The 24,787-nt window shown below is 62.3% G+C and overlaps 2 protein-coding genes and 1 long non-coding RNA gene across 24 annotated transcripts in view; 1 reads left to right on the top strand and 2 right to left on the bottom strand.

The window, feature by feature from the left end:
* Positions 1 to 4,118, bottom strand: part of CCDC57 (coiled-coil domain containing 57) — a 99,151-nt gene extending 95,033 nt beyond the window's left edge. For all 17 annotated transcript variants that reach the window (XM_028112342.2, XM_028112349.2, XM_028112347.2 and 14 more), the window contains exon 1: positions 4,013 to 4,118. The gene's annotated coding sequence lies outside the window, so the exon portion shown is untranslated. The remainder of the gene's footprint in view (positions 1 to 4,012) is intronic.
* Positions 4,119 to 11,236: 7,118 nt separating this feature from the next.
* Positions 11,237 to 14,257, bottom strand: LOC148163351 (uncharacterized). 2 transcript variants are annotated; one of them, XR_015769282.1, is made up of 2 exons: positions 13,773 to 14,257; positions 11,237 to 12,828 (listed from the first exon to the last, which is right to left on the bottom strand). It is a non-coding gene; the product is annotated as an uncharacterized LOC148163351 (long non-coding RNA). The 2 variants fall into 2 exon arrangements; XR_015769283.1 differs by having other exon boundaries at positions 14,021 to 14,257.
* Positions 14,258 to 14,533: 276 nt separating this feature from the next.
* SLC16A3 (solute carrier family 16 member 3) lies at positions 14,534 to 24,725 on the top strand. Of its 5 annotated transcripts, XM_028112443.2 has the most exons (7): positions 14,619 to 14,708; positions 17,279 to 17,528; positions 20,358 to 20,507; positions 21,435 to 21,682; positions 22,098 to 22,241; positions 22,580 to 23,338; positions 24,011 to 24,725. In XM_028112443.2, the coding sequence occupies exons 4-7, from the start codon at positions 21,460 to 21,462 to the stop codon at positions 24,262 to 24,264; spliced, it is 1,380 nt and encodes a 459-aa protein (XP_027968244.1). In that variant the 5' UTR covers positions 14,619 to 14,708; positions 17,279 to 17,528; positions 20,358 to 20,507; positions 21,435 to 21,459; the 3' UTR covers positions 24,265 to 24,725. The 5 variants fall into 5 exon arrangements, with proteins under 5 accessions (XP_027968241.1, XP_027968244.1, XP_027968242.1 ...); XM_028112440.2 differs by lacking the exon at positions 17,279 to 17,528 and having other exon boundaries at positions 14,534 to 14,708; XM_028112442.2 differs by lacking the exon at positions 14,619 to 14,708 and having other exon boundaries at positions 16,887 to 17,528.
* Positions 24,726 to 24,787: the final 62 nt, after the last annotated feature.

Genomic DNA, 24,787 nt, shown 5'->3' with positions numbered 1-24,787 from the left:
AAAGAACACCTCATGAAAGCCATGGTCTCCCACACACGGAAAACCTGCAGGCCCCAAACGGACACAGGCGGCAGAGGCCCCATCTGGAAGATGACCTCAGTCAGCAAAATACATATGACTGCGCCCCTCGTGTTAGGACAGGGCCGCCAGGGGTGTGGAGCAGCTTGGGACTCGCTCACCCGAACCTCGCCAGTGGTCCGCAGCGGGTGACCCTGACCACAGGGGCAACACCCAGGGCTTGGCGCTCCTCATGCAGAGCACAGGGAGAGAGGGGCTCAGAGGTCGGCACCTGCAGTTAGTGAGAGACTCAGACAAGTCCTCACAAATCAGGATGGAGCCGAAGACTGCCGGAGCCGCAGGGGGGCCCAGGCCAAGTCTTCTTGACAGCTGGTACCATGGTTAAGAGGGAAGAGTTCGGGACAAAGATGAGTCCCAGTGAACCACAAAGAACTACATGGGAGGTAAAGGGCTTTCCAAGCACAGGGGGCTCTGCAGGGAGCTCGCCTCGTCCGGGGCGTGCCCCCACCCCTCCCGCAGTGTCTAGATGCTGGGTGAGCAGGGAAGGAGTATGACAGGATGCTTCTGTCCCATGGATGAATCTTACCACTCCCGCAGGAGACCAGATCATCAGAGTAAAACATGTCAGAGATGAACCTGCGGGGTACCCAATCTGCAGATATGACATTAGGATTAATCACATTCTGTGCAGTTGACCAAAAATTTGGAGCAATTTGTTTTACAATAAACATTTGATAAGTACTTAACTGGAAAAGCATTGCATGACCTCATTACAACATAAGCAGCTACAGGCTCTACAATTTACACAAGGGAATGTTTGTAAAGGGTAAAAGTCGGTCACTAGACGCTTACGGACAAGCTGTTTAGGCACACGGGCTAAGCAAAGAGACATCCAAAGCAGGGGTTTCTTTTTACCTCCTTCCTCTGAAGGACTGCAGCTCCGGATGCATTTGGCTTTGGACTCAGCCACTAATAAGATAAGCCCCACCATTCCTAATGCAGAAGAACCCAAACTGAGTTCATTAAGGAATGTTATCTTGTTGCTCTATAAACATATTTAGTGAATTTAATTTACAAAATGTTTTTGTGGGACTTGAAGGAAAGTCCAGAGGTGGCTCATCTGTTCTACACTCAAGCTGGGACTCAACGCTGGCGCCCTCTGGAATCCCAACATGGGCTGTCTGAGCTAAACTCGGTACGTGGACTCTTTCAGCGTGTCTAGGGGATGAAAATCATGCGCCTATGACCACAAGCCTTTTTTCCCATCCTTCATTGACTGCCAAATAGTCCCCACAACCATCTGCAAAATCTGAAATAAGAGAGATGAGCCACAAATGGATCTTAATTCCACAGCTGGCACTTGCTGGAGGTAGGGGTACCACTACAGTGGGGGGGGTATGTGGTGCTTTTTTATTGGAATTTACACCTGCCAAATTCCTTTGCCAAAAATAACAAAAAACAAAAAACAAATAAAAATTAAGTGAGTAGGGGCACCTTGCTCAGCGAGGAGTCTGCTTCTCCCTCTTCCTCTGCCTGCCACCCCCCGCTTGTGCTCTCTCTCTCAAATAAATAAAATCTTAAAAAAAAAATTAAGTGAGTAAATGAGAAATAAAGTGGAAGGGAAGTTCAATCATCTTATAGTTAAAAACCGTCGACTTATTTTTTGGTTGTTTATTTACTTTTTTTTTTTTAAGATTTTCTTTCACAGAGAGAGAGAGAGTGCACAAGCAGGAGGAGCAGCAGAGGGAGAGGCAGGCTCCCCACAGAGCAGGGAGCCCGATGCGATGCGGGGCTCGATCCCAGGACCCTGGGACCATGACCTGAGCCAAAGGCAGACGCTTAACTGACTGAGCCACCCAGGTGCCCCTGTCTATTTACTTATTTAAGTAATCTCTACACCCAACGTAGGGCTTGAACTCATGACCCTGGAATCAAGACCTGTACTCTTCCAACTGAGCCAGCCAGGTGCCCCCTGAGCTGCTGACTTTTAGAACACGGTTCACATACCAAAACTAAAAATCCATAAGGACTCATAACGAAAGATGAATAGAAACAAGTGAACCTAACTTTCTTACAAATGATTAACATAAATGAAAAAAACCCATATAAATGCACTAAAATAACTTTGTAAAAAATATTGACTATATATTCTAAGGATAAAAACAACTGCATGCAAGTATTACATTCTAGCTAATAGGTTTTTCACAGAAATATGGATTGGCAATTCTGAAATTACTCCATGTGTAGTCTAGGATTGAACATGTAAGTAAATACATTGACAACAGGAACCAGATTTAAAGAGGAAAAGGAATGCAGAACGAACCTGGGGGTAACTGATTGGAGGTATCGATATAAACTCACAGCTTTTAATATATACGCAGATCTGTACATACGGATACAGACAGGTCTGGTTTCCTAGCTCTGCCCACTGAGAAAGCCACAAAGCAAGGACACTGCAGGGGCAGTAAGCATTCCTACAACCTGACGTTGATTTCTGAACACCCCCTTCGAAACGAAGAGGAACCAGAGCTCCTTCGAGAAGTGACGGATTCAGGCTAGGTCACGGAAAGCACAAGATGAGCCTGAACGTGGGGTGGTGCTGAGAAATGTCAGGGGGCATGCTGAGAGGACACAGAAGCCAACCTGAAGGGGCTCCCAACACCCAAATCTGGAGAATTAGCAACAAAATACATTACAGCAATGGATTATAACTGATGGAATAAAAATAAAATAAAAACATCTATACCAACATGAATAAATAACTAGAAAAATGGGGAGAAGGGAAGCTTTTTGGGGCACCCAGCTGGCTCAGTCAGCAGAGCGTGTGACTCTTGATCTCTGGGTGCTGAGTTCAAGCCCCATACTGGGTGTGGAGCCTACTTTAAAAAATTGGGGGGGGGGCAGAAGGTTCTTACGGTAGAATTCCAACTAATATGTAGAAAGAATAAGGGAAATAGAAAAATCTTTATTTGGTAAATACAATCAATAATTGTTTCAGAAAACACTTGTGATAGAAAGTGCGGTTACACAGCTTCAAAGTATCTCCCCACAAGGTGTTCATTATTTACCAAAGGAAAAATGGTAACTATAACAGAGACATACCTAAACCACTTAACCAAGTGTCACCAGGCATGGGACAAATTGGCATCATGTACCTCCCGAGAAGAGCACCATTTCACTGTTGAGGTTTCCTTATAAAAAATGCGTAACTTGGAGGGGCGCCTGGCTGGCTCAGTGCAGGTATGGGTTACACCCCCACACTGCGTGTAGAGATTATTTTAAAATAAAGTCTTTTTAAAAATGCATAACTTGAAATTAATCATGAGGAAACATCCGACAAACCCAAATTGAGGGGCATTCTACAAAACAGCTAATTCCTAAAAGTCCACGGAACACTGCGGAACCGGTCCAGAGGAAAGAAGAGTGGGGGACCACGCAGGTCCTACACGGGACCTGCAGGGAACTGGGGCGCGGGCATGAACCCCGGTTTTGTCCTAGAGCGCTCAATTCCTCAGTTCGCTAAATGACCTGGGGTAGAACACGTTAACGCAATTCGGCAAAAGGTATAGCAGAAATCTTTGTACTGCTTTCCCAACTTTTGTGCAAGTCTCAGATAGCTGAAAAAAACACCACGCGCCCGCACGCGCCCGCCCGCGTTTGAACCCGTTCTCACTGTCGGCGCGACGGGCCCCCGCGGGGCCGCCGGCACGAGGAGGGTGTGCGCGGGGTGCCCGCGGGGCGGGGCGGGGGCACCCGCACGAGGAGGGGGGAGAGGGCGGGGGGGGGGCACCCGCAGCGGGGGAAGCGCCCCCACCGGGAGGCCCGGCCCATCCGGCCCCGGCCCGGAGCAGGGCGCCGCCAGTCCGCGGCTGCCCCGGCCACCAAGAGAAGAGACGAACCCGCTGAAGGAGGCCCGGGAAGCGGCCGTGAGGGCACCCCCAGCTCCACGCGAGCCTCCCGCGCCGCCCCCCGGCGCCCCGCGCCCGCGGCTCACCGCGCACGCCCGCCGGGAGCAGCCTCCGGTCCCGCCGCGTTGCCATGGTGACCCGAGCCGGGCAGCCGCGGTCCGGGCGCTCTCAGTGCCGCGCTCTCGTGCCACCGGCCGGAAACGCGAGCGCCGGCGCACGGTTCCGGTCTCCTCTCCTCCGCCTCGCGCGCAGGCGCCAAGCGGCGGATGGAGGGTCCCCCGCGCCCACCCGACGCCGGGAGAGGGTCCGCGGAGTTCGGAGGGAGGGCGGCGATCCCGGCGGGCTGGAGCGGAGGCGGCCGAGGCTCCCCAGTTGGGCCCAGGGGCGCCAGGACGCCGGCCCCGAGCGCACCCAGCACGCAGCCGCGAAGCTGTTGGCTGCCCCGACGGGCCGGGGCTGCGGGCTGCGCAGGCGGGGGCCGGACGGAACTTAGCAGGGCGAAGGGCTCGGGGCTGCTCGAGGAGGGCGTGGGAGGGGGCCTGGGCATGCACGTGGGGCGGGTGGGGCTGCCGGGTCGGTGGGAGGGGGGCCCGGAGCTGCCCCGGGCGGGGGTCCTCGGGGGAACCGGGGCTGCGCGCGGACGGCTAGACCTCCACGCCCCTAGCATCACGCATGGGCCGTGAAAGACGCAGCCTGGAGGAGGGCACGCGGGTGGGGGGGGAACCCCGCTCGAGCAGAGAAGGGGGCGTAGTCCGGCCGGGTGGGGCTGGTCTTCTGGACGCTGTTGCACGGTGTGTTTTGTGTGTGAGAATTCATCAGTTTGTGTGTACTCCTAACCTGTGCGCTTTTGTTTTTCTGTTCCATTGTAAGTTCAAAACAAAACGAAATCACCCTTGTAGGCAGCCTGCCTCACTCACCGAGGCAACGGCAGACTTTTCTGCCAAGGCCCCTGCAGCTTGCTTTAGGGACAGCTTTCGCCAGCCTCTGAGGGTCCACAGGGCCTGAAGAGGACCCGATGGGCCCAGTAAGCCGAGGCAAAACGCATGCTCAGCGCACCTGGCCCGAGGCTGGGTGGGGCTCCAAGCCCAGGGGACACAGCCACCTGTCCGCACTCGGTCCCACCCCACCTGTCTGTCTGTGTTTTCTCCACCCGGATGGCTGGCTGGCTGGCTGGCCCAGGCCAATCCCCAAGCGGGTCCTGCCAGTGCTGGACAGACGTCCCAATCCAGCTAATGGTTAGAAAGACTCTGCTCCAGGAGGCAGCTCCTGGAGGGAGGTCCAGGAGTTACTAAATATCAAGCAGATCAATAATTCAAACCTCATGAAAAGTGGAAGATTTCACATCTTGCACAGAAACCAAGTGAAAACAGCTGTGCCTGGAGGCGCTGTAGGGGGTCCCCATAACCTTGAACCTGCATCCCGCAGGTCCTGGGCCCCCTTGCTGCCTCCAGACTGGGGTAACCTGCCGTCAGAGAGCCAGGGTTCAAATCCTGGTCCACTCCTGTCTTACATCTTTCCAGAACTCGGTTTGCTTCTCCACACGATGGGAGAACATGCTCCCTTCCCTGTTGCTTGGAGGGTCAGAAACAACACTGAACCACTCAGGTCCTGGCTCAGGCCCTGAAGGGGCCCCAGGTGTGTCGGGGTAAACAAAGGTGCCTATGGGACCTGCCTGTTTGAAGGGAACAAATCCTAACAATGAGCTCCGTTCCTCGCCACCCTAGGCCCCCAACCCTGACTCTACAGTAACCCAACACTAAGCCCAACCCCACCCCTGGACCTATGATAACCCCAAGGCACAGCATGGCCTTACTTCTCGTGGGAAGGGCCAGCTCCTACCGCCCTTTGGGGGGACACGCACCTTCCCTGCCCCTTCAGGATCCCAACAACCCCAGAACTTCTAACCCTCTCACCAGAAACCCAGTAAGGCTTCGGGGTACGAGACCCAGAGAGGCGCCGTACTCACCACCCCTTGCATGTCACACAGCCGACAAGATGGTAGAGGCCAGAGTGGGCCCTACCGGGAGCCTCCTCACACATGGCCAGCCCCCACGGCCCCTCCGAGGCCGGCCAGTCGGCTTCCCTGGGGCTCCTTATCCACACCCCATGCCCAGTAGCCAAGTACATGTCTGTGGGCAGGTGAAGGGGCATCCTGGCCACCAGAGTCAGGCCTGCAGAGCCCTTCCAAAGTCTCTGCCCCCATCTGGCCAGTGCCCCTCGCAGCAGTGCCCACACCCGCCTCAGGCCCCTCACTGCCTCATCCCTCACTTACCTAACCAGCATTTAGTGGCCACCTAGCCAGAGCCTGCCCTCCCCTGTCCTCCAGGGACTCCAGCCTCCTGGGCCCACCAAAGATAGCATTGACACACGGCAACCCCCGCTGGGGCCAGCATCCACACTCAGTGACCCGAGTAACCTGGCCCCCTCCACAGCCTCCCTGCCTGCATCTCTGATCACTGACTGCTCCCCACCTCTCTCCCCGTGGTCTCCCCACCCATCAGGCCAGACCCCACATTCTCCCAGTGTGCCTGGGAGACCAGACTCACACCCTCCCCTCCCCGACTCAGAACGCCCTCCGCTCATCCTATGGTTGTAGGGCCTGTGAGCTTCGTCCAGCCTGCCACAATCCCTGTTGCTGACAGCTGACTGGGTGTCCTGGAGCTGTGGGGACAAATGACCACAAACTGGGGTGCTTAAGATAACAGTTTTGGAGGCCACAAGTCCAAACTCAAGGCGGCTGCAAGGCTTTGCTCCTGCTGAAGGCCCTGGCTAGAACCCTTCCTGCCTCTTCCAGCTTCTAGCGTGGACCCGCACTCCTCGGTGTCCCTCGGTCTGGGGCCACGTCACTCTCGTGTCTGCCTCCGTCGGCACCTGGCCTTCTCCCTGTGTCTCCACGTGCTGCGCTTTTTATAAGGACGCCAGTCCTACTGGATCAGGACCCTGCTCCCGAGTGAGCTCATCTGAACTGGTTACACCCACAAAGACCCTATTTCCAAGTAAGGTCGCATCCCGAAGAGCTGGCGGTTAGGACTGGAACCTGTCTCTTCGGGGCCACCCGTCAGCCCGCTACAGACTGTTCCCCTGGGCTGCGCCGGCCAACAGCCCCCCAGGGCCAGCTCCCCCAGGCCACCCTGTGGTCACCTCGTCACAGAGTGGAAACAGTGAGGGACCCTGCCCAGCCCAGTGGCAACTAGCACAGCCAAGACTGGACTGCGCTGCTCCCAGGGCACACAGCTGGAGCTCAGTAATTGTTCTAGGGTAGTAACAACACTGGAGGAGCCCTGGAGGGCCCGTGAGAGGGCCGTGCTTCCTGGCGCATCATAGGGGATGGCCACCCCTCGGGTGGTCCTGGATCTCTCCCCACTTTACAGATGAGGAGACTGAGGCCGGAGGGGCTGTCCTGCTTCTGTTGTGCTCCCAGCGCCAAAGCCCGGAGTGGATTTCAACACTGGGCGGCAGGCTGACTCTGCTGTCAGGTGGCATAAGCCAGGAAGGGCCGAGGCTCAAAGGGCCGGGTTTGGGCTGTGGCTCCAGGATCCTGTAATACAGCTTGACTTGGTGGCCAGAGTGGCCCCTGGGTGGGCAGCCTGGCCTGGACACTACGCTCCCTCCCAGGACAGTACCCGAGGGAGATGCAGGGAGCACCAGGGGGCTGCCCAAGGACGTCCCGTCCTGACAGCCCGGGACTCCAGCTCCTTCCTCCAGCGTTGGCCCCGGAGCTGACCTCGCTGTGGAATGCCCCTTGCAGGCCTCCATGGGGTGCCCCCAACACACAGCAACTGGGGGTGGGGCCGGTGTGGGCACAAACCTCAACATGGCGTTGAGCAAGCCACTTCCCTCTGGGATTAGGAAATGCCCTGCCCTGTACCCCTCACCAGTGTTGGGTCCACAGCAACTTCCCCATTTGTGTGTAGGCCCTGGGGGCCGGGAACGCTGGGCTGCCACCCACTGCAGGAGCCTCTTGGAAGGATGCCTCCAGAAGGGGTGGGCGACACCCTGGTGGGAACCTGGGGGAAAGGGTACCTAGACGGGGGGCTGGTGGGAGATGTCCTTCAATCCCCAGTGTGTGCCAGGCCCTGGACAGCCAGCCATGTGGTCCCTGCCCCCAAGAACCTGAACCGGGCAGCAGGCTGGGGCAGGGCAGGGGTCCTCACAGCCCCAAACCAGGAAGGGACTCCGGGGGGCAGGGCAGTGCTCCTGGAGGGCAAAGGGACCAGAGGGCCCAACATAGTTGTTTCCCAGAGATCAAAGCCCAGAGGCAGATACAGAGCTGTTGGATGTCCCCCCAGGGCTGCTGTGAAAGGGGCATGCTGCCCCACAGGTGGGCACCAAGAGGGGCGTGCCCCGCCAGGCCAGTCCCCAGGCTGTCTTGCCCAGGGGGTTGGTACCTTCCTTTGTAGCCTATGAGGTGGTGCCCAGAGGCTGGGGGACCCCGTGGGACTGGCAGGTTCACACTGTGGATCCTGGAGACTGTGAGTTTCACCTCTCTGGGCTTGGAGGTGAGGGAAGCCAAGGGGCTCTCGCGGCCCACACGCAGCTAGGACGGGACCCGGCCCCCGCACGCCCAGTGGAAACCCACCCGAGGGCCGGCGTCCCTGCGTGAGGCGCAGGACAGGGCACCAGCTGTCAGAGTCCCCCGACCGCCTCCCACCCCCCCTCCCCAGCCCCCCAGGTGGTTCTGCCGAGCTCTCAGTGCTGAGTCACCAGGGAGGGGGGGCTGCGGTCGGAGCAGGAAGGTGGGGCAAGGCCTTCCCCTCCCCGTGGGCTGGAGGAACTCTCACGCTTGGCTCGCAGCCCAGCCCCACTGGCTCAGCCCCCGGCCAAGGCCTGGCTGCCACCCTCCTGCCCGCCACTCTGGCCTGCAGAAGGCTGAGACGCCCATCTTTCACCTGGTACCACCCTTCACGGTATCTCCATGTGCCAGGCAGGGCCCAGGTCTCTACCTCTGTCCCCTGGGCCTGGAATGCCCTACACTGAGATTAGGGGGACTTGAGGGGGCTGTAATGGAGGCGCCAGCCCACGTAAGCCGAGCTTGATCCTCGGAGAGCAAAATCAAGGAACAAGGTGGGCCCGCACCTGTGCCACACCTCAGCAGGGACGCAGAGCCCAGTTGAGTATAAGGTCGGGTACAGAGTGTGTGGGCGGAGCTCCATTAGCTGGGCCACCAGGCAGCCCACCTGAGCATATTGGACCTGATCGGTGGCCAAGGAAGAGAACAGAGGCCCAGCCGGGGCGCTGGACCACAGGGGTGGTTTGGGAGGTTCCCTCCGGCACTGCGTGGGCAGAGAGGAGACTAGACCAGGGAAGGACAGGGCTGGTGGCTCCCCTGGCGTGTGGGGGCTCCATCTCCCAAGCATCCCTCCCTCACCTACATTCATGGGGCACCTGCTCTGTTCCAGGCACCAGGGTAGGCAGAGGCTCTCCCAGCTTTGGGGGGCCATGGCCCCGGGCAACAGGAGCCCAGGATTTGCCTGGGCCTGGATGTTGGAGCAAAGGAGAGGAAACCGGAGGGTGGCGGTTGGATGTGCGGAAGGCTTCAGAGGGGTTGAGCAGGGTCACAGAGGGAGTTCCACTGGGGCCACGAGGTGTGGGGTCCTGGGGAGCCTGAGCTCCAGTGTGTCGCGGGGTCGCCAGCACAAGGATGGTCTTGAGAGCCCTGAGAGTGGACAAGGCCACACCCCAGATGGCAGGGACAGAGGAGGAGAGGGGTCAGGAGGCCTGGGAGAGCCCTCGGAGCTGCAGGGGGAGAGCCAGGCAGAGGGACCCCTGCAGGCTGGGGCCGGAGAAGTGGCCACTGCATTTGGGGGTTAGGGCTGGGGGCCTGACAGGGGCAGCATGCATTTGCCAGGAGCCCCCTGGGCAAGGTACCCTAACAAAGTGAGGTTCTGTGCAGCGTCAGGCTCAGCCAACTTTCTGAGCTGTCTCTGGCCGCAGATGGGTGCCGTGCCCTACCTGAAGGGCAGGTACAGTTGTAGGCATGGGTGGCCACCCTCAGGCCACTGCCAGATGAGGTCCTGGAGCCCCCAGTTTCTGCTGGGACTCCCAGTCTCCCGGGCAGCTGAGGATGCGCAGGGCCAGGCCGGGCCACAGGAGGCGCCCCCCCCAGCCCTTCACGGGTGGTGTCTGCGTCCTACTGCTCCTTCGCAACAGCTCCATCAGCCAGGGCGGGGAGCAAGCAGTGGCAGGCGAGGGAGAAGAGCACCGGTCACGCTCCACAGCCACTGCCTCTGAGCCTGGGGGACCGGGAGGAAGGGCAGGACCTCAGGCAGCAGAGGCGTTGTCTACTGGTGCTGGGACCACGGAGACCAGGGGGACCAAGGCCGGTGGGGCCTGGAGGGCCCAGGTCCAGGAGGACCCTGTGGGGAGGAGGGAGGCCAGAGGTTCCCACCGGCGGGAAGCAAGTAACAATCCCAACCCTAGTAACCCTAATTCATGCGCCTCCCAAACCTGCCTCAGCCCCACCCCCAGGGCCCCACAGCTCGGGAAGGACAGCGTAGCAGAGCCCCTGTGGTCACGCATGGGCTGGAGGGCAGCAGCAGCGGCACAAAGCATCCGAGGGGGGCAAGACCAGGGCCTGAGGGGCAGCAGCTGGGGCAGGGAGAGCCCAGACTCTTGGGGCTGCTGCCTGTCCAGCCTCCGGGCCAAAAGGCTGAGCTGGGGGGGGCGGGACCTTTGTCGTCCAAGAGCAGTGGGGCGGGCTTCACCGCCCCCCACTTCCCAGACAGGAGACAGGTCCGGAGAGGTCTCAGGGTTGAATCCAGCCAGGCTCCACACGGCTTTGCCTTCTGCTGCTTCCTTTTCCCCAACTGGATCAGGTTCTCAGGCACATCTGCCCAGCTGTCCCACTGACCTTGGGTTGTGAATGTTCTGGCAGCAGTGCCAACCCCCACCCCAGACACCCCCGGACACCCCCAGCCACAGACACCTCCACCTACAGACACCCCCACCCATAGATACCCTCAATCCATAGACAGCCCCAGCTGCAGATGACCCCAACCCGCAGAGATTCCTACCCACAGACACCCCAACCCCTAGGCACCCCCACCCCTAGACACCCCCAACCTTCCCCAGGTACCCCAACCCCCCAGATGCCCCCAAACCCCAGGTACCTCCAATCTCCCTCCAGACACCCCCAACTCCCCAGAAACCCCCACCCTCCCCCAGATATACCTAGTCCAGATATCCTCAGCCCCACCCCCCAACAGACACCACCCAGCCACCATGCCCAACACCTGCCCTGGGTGGGGACTGCAGGTGAGTCATGCCAGGCTGGGCTGGGGTCTGGCCTCTGCAGCCTATTTCTGCCTCTGTTCACAGCTTAGGCCGGCCAAGCGGCTAATGTGTTTATTTTTCTGGGAGCCTGAACAGATCCCAGGTAAAGGCCCTGGGGAGAGGGAGGGGGTGGGAGGAAAGTGTTTAGAAACCCCTGGCCTAGGGGTGCCTGGGTGGCTCAGTCGCTTAAGCGTCTGCCTTCGGCTCAGGTCATGATCTCAGGGTCCTGGGATCGAGCCCCGCATCGGGCTCCCTGCTCAGCGGAGAGCCTGCTTCTCCCTCTGCCTCTGTCTGCCGCTCTGCCTACTTGTGCTATCTCTGTTAAATAAATAAATAAAAATCTTTAAAAAAAAAAAAAAGGAAAAAGGAAACCCTGGCCTTGGGCCAGCTGCCCTGGCTGGGTGAGGGTCCTCTGCCCCCATTGGCCTCATCTGCAAAGGCAGCCTCTCCACCCTGGAGTGGGTGAAGGTGTGGCAAGGAGTGAGCACCAGCTCCCTAAGGAGGGCAGGGGCCGTGGTCTGGCCTTCTTCACCTGCCCTGGCCGGTCCTGGCCCTGGTCCAGTCCATCCGGTGGGTGGCATGGCCTGGAGTCCAGCGGTGGGGTCCCAAGACTCAAGAATGGGGGATTTGCATGGCTCCATCCGCAACCTGGCGCCCTAGGTCTGGCCCCAGGTAGGAGCAGGAAGCCTGTCCTCCAACGTCCTCCCCGTGGCCGCTGCCCTCAAAGTCTCTCCAGGTGTCCAGAGTCGTTTATGGAGATAGAAGCAGAGCCTGGCAGAGCCTGGCACCTCTGTCTGGACGCACAGGGAAAATGGAGACGGGATGAGCCGCAGACGACGGGCTGAGGAGACAGCCCTCCTCCCAGCCCTCCTCCGAGTCCATCTCCAGACACAGTAGCTCTTGAGAAAGGCAGAGTGTATCCCCCGGGGCGCAGATGGCTGGGCGGGGTGCTGGCGACAGCCCTGGAGGCCCCTCGGAGCACACTGCGGGGCCTGACAGGATCCGAAGCTGTGACTTGCAACCACTCAAGGAATTGGGAGTCTAGGGGACAGAGAGGAGGGGTGTGGCCGACTGGGGGGAAGGCAGGGCCAGGGCCAGATCAGGTCATCAGGGAGGGCCCCTCACCCAGCACAGGGCCATCCTGTGAAGCCACCCCCTCGCCAGGATGGCTACACCTCCCTAGGTCCTCCGCTCCCTTCCGTTCAGAAAAGGGCAGCCTGGGCTGTGTGGCTGGCCCAGGGCCACTGTCGGGGAATGGGCATCAGGGCTGGGTCTGGGGTGGGTGCCCTTGGCCTTCTCTGCCCCTCCTGGAAAATTGCAGCCACTCCTGCCTGCAATGCACAGGGCACCATTTGAGCGGAATGAAGGGTCTAGGGGGAACTCAGGGTAGGGGGCCTCAGCCCAAACCTGAAGGTGCCGCGTGGGGCTGTGTGCAGAATGGAGCCTGGCCACCCGAGCCCCTCCCGTTGCTGGGCACCTCTGTTACGGGGCCGGCGGAGTCCTCAGCGGTGAGGCCAAGGGTTTCAGGTCTCAGAGGCTCCTGGCCCTCCCCTGCAGGGCCGGTCCAGATGGAGCCCTGGGGAGAGTCTTCCTCTGGTTGTCAGCCACTTGGCTTCCCACGAAGAACCATCTGCCCACACACCAGCAGTCATCACTCTGCCAGCCCCCATTCTGGTCTTCCCCCCCACCCCCAGTCAAAGCCCCCTGCCCTAGAATGCTCTACTGGGGGCAGGGGAGGAGGCTGCAAAGTGGGTGTCGGACCAGCCTGCCCTCTGCCTCAGCTCTGGCTGGGCAAGCGGGCTGGCCCCAGGACACACACCCACAGAAGACCATGCCTGAGGGGCTCTGAGTCTGGGGGACTGTCCTCTCCCTCCTCAGGGCTCCTGTAGAACCAGGTGTCCCCGGCTGACTGCCCCCAGCTCTCCTAGCTGGACCTGCGAGGCCCCTTCCCTCCTAGGGCCACACGGGCTGAATCCCAGGCACTCCCTGGCAGGGGAGGACGGTGCCCCACCCTCCAGAGGTTGGGAGCCCCACCACAGGTGGGGGGATTCCTTTCTGCAGGTGCACCCTGCCCCAAGCACCATGAGGCCTCATCACTCCCTCCGAGGGCCTCCCACACTAGGGTAGCCGCACCTCCAACCTGTGGGTTGAACATCGGCTGGTGTAGGCAAATGGGGGGTACCACCTGAGGCTGGGCTGGACTGTGAGACCCTGTGGGCATCCGCTCGCCCCCAAGCGCCCCTACAGATACCCAGGATCCAGGCCTTCGTCCAGGAGCCCTAGGACTGACCCTGTGCCAGCTCTGGAGGCTTGGGCTCTGTTCACCTTTTCCTTATGGGGCGATTTCTTTAGCATTTTGGGGTGTGGGTGGTCAGGCCCCAAGCATTGGTAGGGGCAGACCCAGCCCAGCCTCTGAGTGCCAGGGCTCTTTTCACAGGGGACACGCTGGGTGTGGTCTCTCAGCATCCCAAAGAGAAAGCAGAAGGCCTTGGTGGACTTGGCATCTCAGGAGGGGCAGTCGGATGGTGGACTCAGCCAGGAGGCCAATACTGTCACTCTGCCACTGCCCTTTACCTTGGAGGTGGTGATCCTCCACTGATGCTCTCTGCCCTCCAACCCCATGAACACAGAGTCGCCAATGTCTCAGCCTCCTGTAGTCCCAGGAGACTTGGAGTGTCATTTCAAAGTCGGCTGGGTGGAAAGTGTTCCTGTGGTCCCGGCTGGGTGGCTGCCACCAATGGCCACATTCCCTGGCACAGCCTCAAACTTGAGCTAGCTCTTTCCATGACACACATGAGAAAATGGGGCTTGAAGCACCTTACTTGGGACCAGCTGGGATCCGCCTTCCCCCGTGGGCGAGCGTCGGCGGGTGTGGGTTTGGGGAGCGCCCCGGGACCGGCGTCCCACCCCACCGCGGTCGGGTTCTGGGCGCCTGAGGGGAGGGGCACCGCCTTTATCTGGCTTCGCAGGGCGCGGAGCCACATGGGGAAACGGAAGTTCAGAGACGTTGACTGCCTTGTCCACGATCCCTCTGGCAGCGCGGGGGGGGGCCCGGCCCACTCCCCAGCCCGGGAGGAAGCCGAGGCTTGGATGGGGCGGAGATTCCAGGGGGGCCTGGGGAGGGAGGCCTGAGCGCCCCAGAGCTGAGCGGGGAGGTGGGAGCCCCACAGGGTCGGGGGTGCAGCCGCGGGGCGGGGGCGAGGCCTGGGGGCCGGTCCGGGCGCGCGGGGGGAGCGGGAGCGGCAGGGCGAGAAGGCGCACCTCCCTCCCCGGCCCGGGTCCGCGCGGTGGGGGTGGGGGTGGGGGTAGGGGTCCCTCCGCCCCGCGAGAGCTCGGGTGCCGTCGGGAGCTCCGGGTGCCCCTCCCGCGCGGCGTGGGGTCCGGGCGGGGCGCGCAGGGGCGGTGCCAGGCGGCGGTGACGCGCGGGGGACGTGCGGCGCGAGCGGCCGGAGCTCCGAGTCCCCCCGGCAGCCAGGCGGACAGAGGCGCGCGGCGGCCGAGCGGCGGCAGGTAGGCGCGGCGCGGATGCTCGGCTGGGCGGGCCCGGGACCCTCCGCCGAGCCCGCGCTCCCGCCCCCAGCCCCTTCCCCATCCCGGCCTCGGGCGCCCCACCTCCGCGGCGGCCACCACCGAGGGGTTCCGGGGAGCCAGCCGCGCCCCCGCCGCGCCCTCGGACCCGGCCCCCATGCGCCCCTGTGCCTTCAGGGGCTGGGCCCCGGCCAGGAGGCGGATGCGCGGGGCAGCCGAGACGGGTAGCGGGTGTGAAGAGCTCTGTGCTCGGCGGCGGGCGGCATTTGGTGGGGCTGCTGCCTGGCCGGGCTCGTTCCTCCCGAGGGCGCGAGGTGCACGTGCGCGCCCGGCGTGGCGCTGGGCGGTGGTGGTGTCTTGGCCCGCGGGCCTCTGTCTCCCTCACCTCCTCCCGCTTCTCGCCGCGCCCAAACACTCGCCATCCCACACCCGCCCTCGGGCGACGGCTCCCAGCCCAGGCCCGGGGCAGAGAGGTAGGGGGCTCCCTCTGAATCAGGCTGGACGCCCTGGCTCGTCTCGACCCCTCCTCCCCCCGCCAGGCCCCTGGCCCATGGGAAACCAGGTGGGGCCTCAGTTTACTTACCTGGAAAGTGGGTTGACAACATAATTTCCTGGATGCTGGATGAGGCCAGTGGCAGGCAGGCTGTGAGTGGAAGGGAAGCAGTCAGGTCATGGCCACTGGGGGTGCCTGGGCATCTAGGTGAGGGACAAAGGGGTAGCCCAGAGGCCAGAGTGCTTTTCTATCCCAGAGGCACTGAGCTACGTGTCCAGAAGTGCACACTGGGTGTGAGGGACAGAGTGTGCCATCACTCGGTGGGTGGGCAGTGTGATTGAGCAGTGGTTCCTCTGGTGGGAGGCTTGCCCCCAGAAGGGCTCTGAGGGCACAGGTGGCAGTGCTCAGGCAGGTGTGGAGCCTTCCTGCCCAGGGGCCTGTGGTGTGGGCTGAGCCTGGGCTGGGCAATGGGAGACCTGGTCCCAGGGCAGGCTCTGTAGTGACTTGGTGTGACCTTGGTCAGGGCCTGATACCCAGGAGACAACCTGGCTCTGCCAGACTCCAGCTAGAACCTCAGTGTGGAGGGGCAGCAACGGGTGGCGGAGGGGGGGGGGGTTCGTGCTCTCCAGGACAGTGGCCAGGGAGTGTATGTAAAGGGGGGGCCTGTGCTGTCCCCTGGGCCAGGCCCTACTTGCTCCAGGGTGGGTCCCGGCAGGGATCTGGCCAGCGTAAAGGAGAAGGGCCAGTGCCACGCCAAAGTTAGGAGTCCAGTAGGGTGACGACTGCCTCACAGAGCAACCAATCCATCGGGGAGGCACCTCCGGTGCGCCAGGGGTGGAGAGGCTTGGGACTCCTCACAGTGCTGCCGGGCAAGTACAGACCTTCCGGCCCCATCTGTGAAATGGGCGGTGCGGGGAAGCCTTCCTGCAAAGGGGCGTTCTCAGTCAACGTTCCCAGCCCGAGCTGCGCCCACATGGCCGGGCCCCTGCAGAGGGAAAATGAGGTCGGTCCCGCCCTGGGGGGCCGCGGGAGGGGCCACAGGATCTCCTTCGGCGGGCGCGGGCGTCCACTAGCGCCCAGGGCCGTTCCGGAGCTCCCTGACCCCAGCGGCCCGCGCGCCGGGCCTATACGGTAACAGACGGGGAGAGCGCCTACTCCAGGCAATACGGTGGCGGCTCCTCCCTTGGCGCGGTCACGTCGCCCACGTCCCTCGGCCAAGCCAAGCGCGCTGGGCCGGGGCGGGCGGAGCTTGCTCCCTTCCCACGTCCCTCCCTGTCTCTACCGCCCCACCCCACCAGGCCCACCGGGGTGGTGGCGGGAGGGGCCCTTACTGGCGAGCGGGCTTGCTGATGCAGAGGCCCCTCCGGGCCTTGGCCTCAGTCAAGGGGTGGGACAAGGTGGCCATGTGATGGGCAGGGTCCAGGGCTGGAGGGGGGCTGCCCGGGGCCTGCTCCAGCCTCTACTGGTCCCTGGCCCCTGTGGGCCTTCTAGAGGAGGGCGCCCTGACTGGCGAGCCTGCAGCCGCCCCCAGGGCCCATGACCCCCTCCTTGTCACATGGGGCTTCCCCAGTGCAGCGTCCAGTCTGACACATGAAGCCAGCATTTTTGCTCCACTGGCCTCTGCAAGAAGATGTGAGCCCACCCGAGAGCCCTGAGGGCACCAGACATGCCCTGGGGGGCTTGGTGGTCAGTGGAAGTGGGGCAGAGGGCCCAGGCTGGGCTTGACAGGCCTGGATCACACCTGGGGCAGTGCCCAAGGCCCACCTCCTTCCAGCCCCAGCTCTGCACCTGGCGGGGGGCGGCATCTGGCGTCCTGCACAGGCCCTGGGAAGGGGACAAGCCCGCTGACCGGTGGTGCTTTCTGAGCCCTGGGCAGGCAAAGACATCTGATAGGCTGTTACCTGTTTGCACAACAGGGGCAGTGGGGAAAGGAAGCAAGGGGGCCTGGGGGGCCCTCCCTCCCCCAGAAGGCGTGGCATTCCTATGTCCATCCACCACCCCCTTATGCTCCAGGGACCTCGGGTGCTAGCCACAATGGGGCTGTTTCTTTGGTGCCCAGGCGTGTCTCCCAGGCCTTCTGGTGCAGGAAGAGTCCAGGAAGGAATGCAATTGCCCCTTCATGCCCCGCCCGCCTGGAGCTGGTCTCCAAGGACTGGAAGTCTGCTTAGATAACTGGCCAGTCTCCTCAGGAGGGGAACCTACAGAGCACCTGGGATAGGCCACAGGCTCTAGAGCCGGAGGTCACCACACTGAACCTAGGGGACATGGCCTGCCCTGGAACCTGACAGGCCAGAGACCCAGGATCCAAGGTGGGTGCGAGGACCTCTGGCACAGAGGTCTCATGGGGAGCATGCCAGAGTGCACTAGGGACCGCAGTGGGTCTACAGTCTGGAGTGAAACCACAGGAGCGGTTCTGGAAATGGGTGAAGCCAAGAAGATGTGGGGCTGGCCAAGGCCAGGGCTGTGAGGGGTCAGGTTGTTTGTGTGAGTTTTGCACTAGCCCTCCGGGTGGAGATGCAGTGGGTGGGGCGGGGCATTTCAACGCCCAGTTGAGTAGAGTAGGCAGAGAAAGGGGACACTGGGGAGGGGGTGATGCTGGAGAACAGGCCTGGCAGGAGGCCAGGCTGGCTCAGGGTCTGGGGTCCGGAGTGCTGACCCCAGCTGGGGTTCAGCCAGCCAGTGGACCTCTGAGGGAGAAGCTAGCAGAAGCCCTTGATTTGGGAGAGCATGAGGGCCCCTCTGATGTGTGGTCTGCTGCACGGGGCGTTCCAAGGGATCCCCGTGCACACGCCTCCTTGGGCCCACCTCTGCAGCTCCCAGCTGCCTGGGGCGGTGGGACCTTTTTGGGAAGTGGTGGGAGGGCAGCTGCTGGAGCCTCACCTGACCCTCAAGCGGGCACACACACCCCACCAGGGAGATCAGCTTTCTGAGGCCCCAAGGGCGGGTTATTTCTGGGCTGGGGACGTGGTTCTCATGCTTCCCCAGGAGGGTAATGTCATCGCAAGGCCAGCTGGCTGGTGCGTACCCACAGACGGGCTGCCACCACCTTCCCCTGCACTGCAGTGAGGGCCCCCCGAACAGCCCCTAGAGGGGCCACGCCTCCCATCTTGGCTCTAGAGGGCCGGTGGCAGGGCTGTCCTGAGAACACCCGCCAGTCTGGGCCTCTGCCAGCCTTCCTCCCCCAGGGCGACCTGGGCTGAGAAGGCCATTTTGCTCTTGGAAATCCCAGCCCCGTCTCTACCTCCCCCCCCCCGCCCCCCCCCCCCATTTGCAAAGCCCTTCTGGGCAAAACGCTTTTGCTCCAAACCTGGAGGCCCCACCCATTCCCTGCCCTTGCTGAGAAACCTCACTTTGAGGACGGGCTGGTGTGGGGAACGGGGAGGGTTTTAGCCTGGCTGGCACCCAGGCTGGGGTTTAGCTGGGAGGAAAGTGTCTGAAGAACCCTCTGGGGCCTCTAGGGGTGGGTGGGCGCGACAGCCATGCTCCCCATGTGGGCCTCCGGTGGCTCACACAGGTCCTGGCCGCTAGGCTGTGGCACCTACTCCTCTACCCCCTCACCCTCCTGGGTGCTGGCTCGGGGGACACCCTGGGTCCCACGGGTGGCCAGCATCTGTCTCCTGAAGCCCAGGGCAGCCTCTGGGCGGGGGGTCCAGCCCTGGCGAGCAGCAGATGAGCAGAGAGCGGGGCATCAGAGGCTGGGGGCTCCTGTTCCTCTGGTGAGCGCCGGCTGTGGCTGGTGCAGCCCAAGGATGTCTCAGAGGGGGCCCCGGGTTCTTCTGTGACCCTGGGGTTACAGAGCTGAGCTGCTGCTAATTTTTGGTTTCAGACACACTTCCCGCTTTGGCCTTTGCATGACCCACTTACTTTATTTTTAAAAAATCGATAAACGTCTGTAAACCCATAACCCACGACAAGCCAGAGTTGTGGGGACAACTAGCCTCTCAGGGCCCCCAAGGCCCCCACCCCTGTCCTCTGACCTGGGTCTGGGGTTTGTGCTTTCTGCCTTAAACAGTATCACTGCATCCTGACATATTCCTAAGATGTATTCGGGGGGTTTTTATTAAGTCTCCCTGCTGCTTGTACCTCAGGAACCTTTGAAGCTTGACGCTAACGAGGGTAGGGGATACCTCTGCTTGGTGTCCACACCCTGTGTGTTTTGGCTGTGGGATGGCGCTCGCCCCCGTGTTCCATCCCAGCCTCGGGCACATGGCTGCAGTCTGAGGCAGGGATCTGGAGGGCAGAACCCGGGGGTGAGGCCAGACTATCCAGGCAGAGTCCAGTCCTGGGTTCCAGGGATGCCTTAGATGCAAAAATGGGCCACCTGGGGGGGCTGTGGGCATGTCTGCAGGAGGACCGGAGGCTTCCTTGGTCTGGGTGCCCCCCGGGGGCTGTGCAGCCCTTGGCCTCAGTAACACCCTGCATCTTGCTCTCCGGTCCACGAGCCTTCTGGGCACTCGGGAGAGCCGGTGGGGAGTGGGGGGGCCGTGCCAAAGGGCATGGGGTCTGGGAGCCCAGGGAGAGGAGAGCTTGTCTCTTGGGTTTCCCAGACGCGGTGCCCGTGGCTGTGAAGCCTGGCCCAGCCTGGCGTGGGAGCCGGGGCCGCGCTCTGCTCCAGTGGGCTGTGTCGGCCTGGCAGCCAGCTGGCTCCTGGGGACCCGTCATCTAACGGAGGCTCTCTTCGACAGCAGCTGCTGCTTGGAATCACCCAAACACCCCTAACACATGACACACCCCTGAACTGGAGTCCAGACCCCCCCCCCCACAGGCAACAGAGCCGGGTGCACGGCACCTGTGGCTGTGATGCTGGGGGCAGGGGCAGGGTGGAGGCTGGGGGGGCTACTCTCCACATTCCTCCTCCCCCTCCGCTGACCCTGCACTCCCAGGGGCTGGGCACTGAGGCCCTTGTCCTCACTCCGAAGTCCTGCCCTAGGTTCGAGGCCTGGCACACAGAAAATGGGCCACCCAGGGGGCTTGGTAAGGTCAAGGATGATGTCGGGAAGGGGACGGGGGGTGGAGCCAGGTGGCTGGCACTGGGGCTGTGCAGTCTCCTGGTTGGGACGTTCCTGGACATCCGGGTAGGTGGAGCGTTTACACCACAGACCTGGCAAATGCTCCCCATCGGGGCTTATTTCCCCCAGAACTGGTCTTTCGCACACGCTGGTGGGGAGTGGCCAGGCTGCAGCAGGCAGCGGAGCGGGCTGGACCCAACAGGCCCAGGCCCCGGGGGCTGCCCTCCCTTCCCCACACCTGCACCGAGGAGGCACTCTTCTGGAAACAGCCTCTGTCTGGTGAGCTGGGGTGACGAGCCACCGGCCTCATCCCTGGGATTAGGGGATTTCCGGTGCTAGGATCAGGTGGAGGCGAGGGATGAAGAGGGCAGGCTGGGGTCTCCAGCTGGACGTCTGGTCCCAGCATTCCAAGTTACTGTGCCTCAACGGGGCTCAGCTGTGGCTTGGGCAGGGAGTGGGCCCGGGGCTGCTGGGGGGTTTCGGGCCAACAGTGGGCACAGGCAGCACCCTCCTCGCCTTAGCAGCCTGGCTTGCCCACCTGGGGTCTCCCCTTCCTTGATCTGCAGAGACCCCCTCCCCCCACCCGCCCAGCTCTCCTGGAAGACCTGCAGCCTGTGGATAACTGGGAGGGAGGAGTCCCTCCTTCGCCAGAGGGCACAGGGGGCGTCCTCGGCAGTAATGACTGTCCGCCCCCCCACTCCGGCCTGCCCGCCCCGCTTCCTCAGGCTCTCACTCAGGGGGCAGCACGACAGAGAACAGAATCGGGAGCCCCGCTCCCCTGGGGGTGGGAAAGCACCGCCTGCCACAGCTAGATTAGGCCCCCAGGGACACCACCCCAGGTGGGGCCCCAGGCCCCCTCTCACAGGACCTGCCCACCGTGGACGGGAAGTGCAGCCTGTTCCCCCACACGGGGTCAGGCGGGAGGAGCTGGGCTGATGGCCCTGCTGGGGTCTGTCCTCCTCAGGAGGTAACCTGAGACTGTGCTGAGCCCAAAAAAGCCACTGCCCTTTAGAGCCAGCTGGGTGGGAGCAGGCCAGGCCTGACTGGGGGTGGGAGGAAGGGCTGCAGCTGCTGGTCAGCCCAGACCCTCCTGCCCTGCGCCCAAGGCAGGTGGGGGCCAGAGGCGGGGCTGTCAGGTAGCTCGGGCAGCAGGGCCCTGCTGTGGCCGAGGCCGGACAACTGAGTCAGCTTGACTTCCTTCCTCAGGGACGCACAACCCGCTCTCCTGGCCATGGGTGGTGCCGTGGTTGACGAGGGCCCCACAGGCATCAAGGCCCCTGATGGGGGCTGGGGCTGGGCCGTTCTCTTTGGCTGCTTCGTCATCACGGGCTTCTCCTACGCCTTCCCCAAGGCGGTCAGTGTCTTCTTCAAGGAGCTCATGCGTGAGTTTGGAATCGGTTACAGCGACACAGCCTGGATCTCCTCCATCCTGCTGGCCATGTTGTATGGGACAGGTACGGGGCTGTCACACCCAGTGGTCACCTCTGGAGTTCATCAAGGGCAGCTCTGGTTAAGAGCTTCACACACCAGCAAAAAGGCCTGGGGGCACTGGCAGGAGTATCTGGTGTCTGCGGCCAGGGTTCCAGGGTGCCTACAGGGGAGCTCTGGAGGGCTCCTGCCCAAAAGCCATGGCTCCCCACAGGGCCAACCTGGGCACAGGCCGAGTCTGTGCAGGACATTTCACTGTGAACCGTGCTTTGCTCAGGAAGGCGTTTGAGTGTGACTCTCACCCCCTGGGCTCCTGGTGTATCTGCTGAGCGGGGCGGGGGGCGTCAGGGGAGGGCGGGGCCAGCCCTGGCCTGGCTGCCAGGCCAGGTCTCCGTGGGCGTGGAGAGACTGGGCCCAACCCTGTGCCCCCGCCCCCCACAGGCCCACTCTGCAGCGTGTGCGTGAACCGCTTTGGCTGCCGGCCCGTCATGCTCACGGGTGGCCTCCTGGCGTCCCTGGGCATGGTGGCTGCGTCCTTCTGCAGAAACATCATCCAGCTCTACCTCACCACTGGGGTCATTACCGGTGAGTGGGGCCCGGCCGGGGGCAGGGCAGGCCGTGGCACGCTGGCCCCTCCGTGGCCGGGTGCAATGGCTCAGGTGGCTGGATCCTGGGGGCACTGTACCCAGAGCAGGGCCTCTCAGGAGCGGGCAGCTGTGCATTGCCTCCAGCCCTGGCATCAGTCTGTCCCCCATTCCCCACTGGTCTCTCCTCGCACGTCAGCTGGTGACAGGGGCTTTGGACACACACTGGGTCCCCTCACATGGACACCTGCAGACCCTCACCTAGAACTTTAGGGTGGAAAACGGGGACAAGGGGCCAGGTGGGCTGGCATGATGCCTCACCGCCTGCCCCTCCCGCAGGCTTGGGTTTGGCACTCAACTTCCAGCCGTCACTCATCATGCTCAACCGCTACTTTAACAAGAGGCGCCCCATGGCCAACGGGCTGGCAGCCGCGGGCAGCCCCGTCTTCCTGTGCGCCCTGTCCCCACTGGGGCAGGTGCTGCAGGACCACTACGGCTGGCGGGGCGGCTTCCTCATCCTGGGGGGCCTCCTGCTCAACTGCTGCGTGTGCGCCGCACTCATGAGGCCCCTGGAGGCGCCCAGGCCGGGTTCGGGGCCTGCGCCCCAGCGGCCATCCCGGCGGCTGCTGGACCTGAGTGTCTTCAGGGACCGTGGCTTTGTCATCTACGCCATGGCCGCCTCCATCATGGTGCTGGGGCTCTTTGTGCCCCCCGTGTTTGTGGTGAGCTACGCCAAGGACCTGGGTGTGCCCGACACCCAGGCTGCCTTCCTGCTCACTGTGCTGGGCTTCGTCGACATCTTTGCGCGGCCCACCGCCGGCTTCATCACAGGCCTTAAGAAGGTGCGGCCCTACTCCGTCTACCTCTTCAGCTTCTCCATGTTCTTCAATGGCTTCACTGACCTCACGGGGTCCACAGCCAGCGACTACGGAGGCCTGGTGGTCTTCTGCATCTTCTTCGGCATCTCTTACGGCATGGTGGGGGCCTTGCAGTTCGAGGTGCTCATGGCTATCGTGGGCACCCAGAAGTTCTCCAGTGCCATTGGCCTTGTGCTCCTGCTGGAGGCCATCGCTGTGCTCATTGGGCCCCCATCAGGAGGTGAGTGGTGGGACGCAGCCGGGAGAAAGCCTTCCTGGGGGAGGGGACCCACCGCAGGAGGGCTCTTAGCCGCAGGGACCCCTGCCCAGGTGGCCAGCAAGGTGTCAGGAGTGAGCACCGGCCACACCCACTCCCTGGGTCAACGGCTGGCATGTGCGAGAATCCTGAGGGCGCTGCCATCCCCGCACACGGGCCAGCTCACCGCCGCGGTGGGGGTCAGCTTCCGTTATGCTGGGCTTTTGCTCTTCTCTGTGAAGGCTGAGAAAATCCTGGGGCGTGGGCTAGGTGGGCAGCCCAGCCTGGGTCTCTCCAGCTGTCTCTGTAGGGTCCCCCCCCATGGGACCCGGTGAGCGCCCGGGGTTTGCCTCATGGTCCTGGGGCCCTTCTGGGGCCTAAGCGTTCCTGTGAGGGCCATGGGTGAAGAGGCCTCCAGTGACGGTGTGGTCAGGTTACCTCCGGGTGCCTCACACGAGGCGCTCACCCTCAGACTGCTTCCTGCACCTGCTCGGCTCCAAAGCCGCCTCCAAGCCTCCCGGTCTGTGCTGCCTGGGGGCACGGGGGAGGCTGGGACAGGGTGCCCCCAGGCTGTCCCCAACAGCACAGTGGCGCACAAGTAGCTGGTGACCGTGCGGGTGACCTTCAGCCCGGGCTGACGCTGTCACCCCTTTGCAGGCAAGCTCCTGGATGCGACGCACGTCTACCAGTACGTGTTTGTCCTGGCAGGGGCCGAGGTGCTGGCCTCCTCCCTCGTGCTGGTGCTGGGCAACTTCTGCATTAGGAGGAGGCCCGAGGCGGCCGTGGAGGAAGAGGAGCGCCACAAGCCCCCCGCGGACGTGAGGGTGGACTCTCGGGAGGTGGAGCACTTCCTGAAAGCAGAGCCCGAGAAAAACGGGGAGGTCGTTCACACCCCAGAAACAAGCGTCTGAGCCCAGGAGGCCAGTGGGGGTGATGGAACCGGACAGAGACTTCAACGCTCATGTTTATTTCACAAACAGGACTAGCTTGGCCGTCCGTGTTTCTCCAGGGAGGTGGTGGGCTGGGAACCGTGTCATTCCAAACTGTGGTGAAGCCGAGCCGCGAGGTTATGAGCCATCTGCACCAGGGAACCAGCCTGCTGACCCTGGAGCAGCCTGGTGCCCACCGCTGAGCTCAGGGACCTGGAAACCCATGCTTCAAAGACAACACAGTGGGCATCAGAGGGCAAGGCTGGGGAGAGCCGGCCGAGCGGCACCGTCTCGGGAGGGAGCCTCCCCAAGCGGCTGGCTGCGCCCCATCCTGCCGTCTCCACCACGGCGCCCCAGCCCGCCCCTCACGGGGTGCCTGGGGAACCAAACTCCCTCCCTTTGCCTCTGAAGGTCTGAAATAAACCTGCGTGTGGGAGGAGCCATCTTGGAAGGAATGTCTTCAAGGAGCTGGGGTGTTTTTCTACGTGGGGTAGGGGTCTGTTCA

This window comes from Eumetopias jubatus, unplaced genomic scaffold, assembly GCF_037043125.1.
Source record: "Eumetopias jubatus isolate StellerSeaLion01/CBP00866 unplaced genomic scaffold, mEumJub1_p1.0 scaffold_10, whole genome shotgun sequence".
Classification (NCBI taxonomy): domain Eukaryota; kingdom Metazoa; phylum Chordata; class Mammalia; order Carnivora; family Otariidae; genus Eumetopias; species Eumetopias jubatus.
Note: the sequence above shows the minus strand (reverse complement) of the source record. Positions and strands in the feature narration are given on the sequence as shown.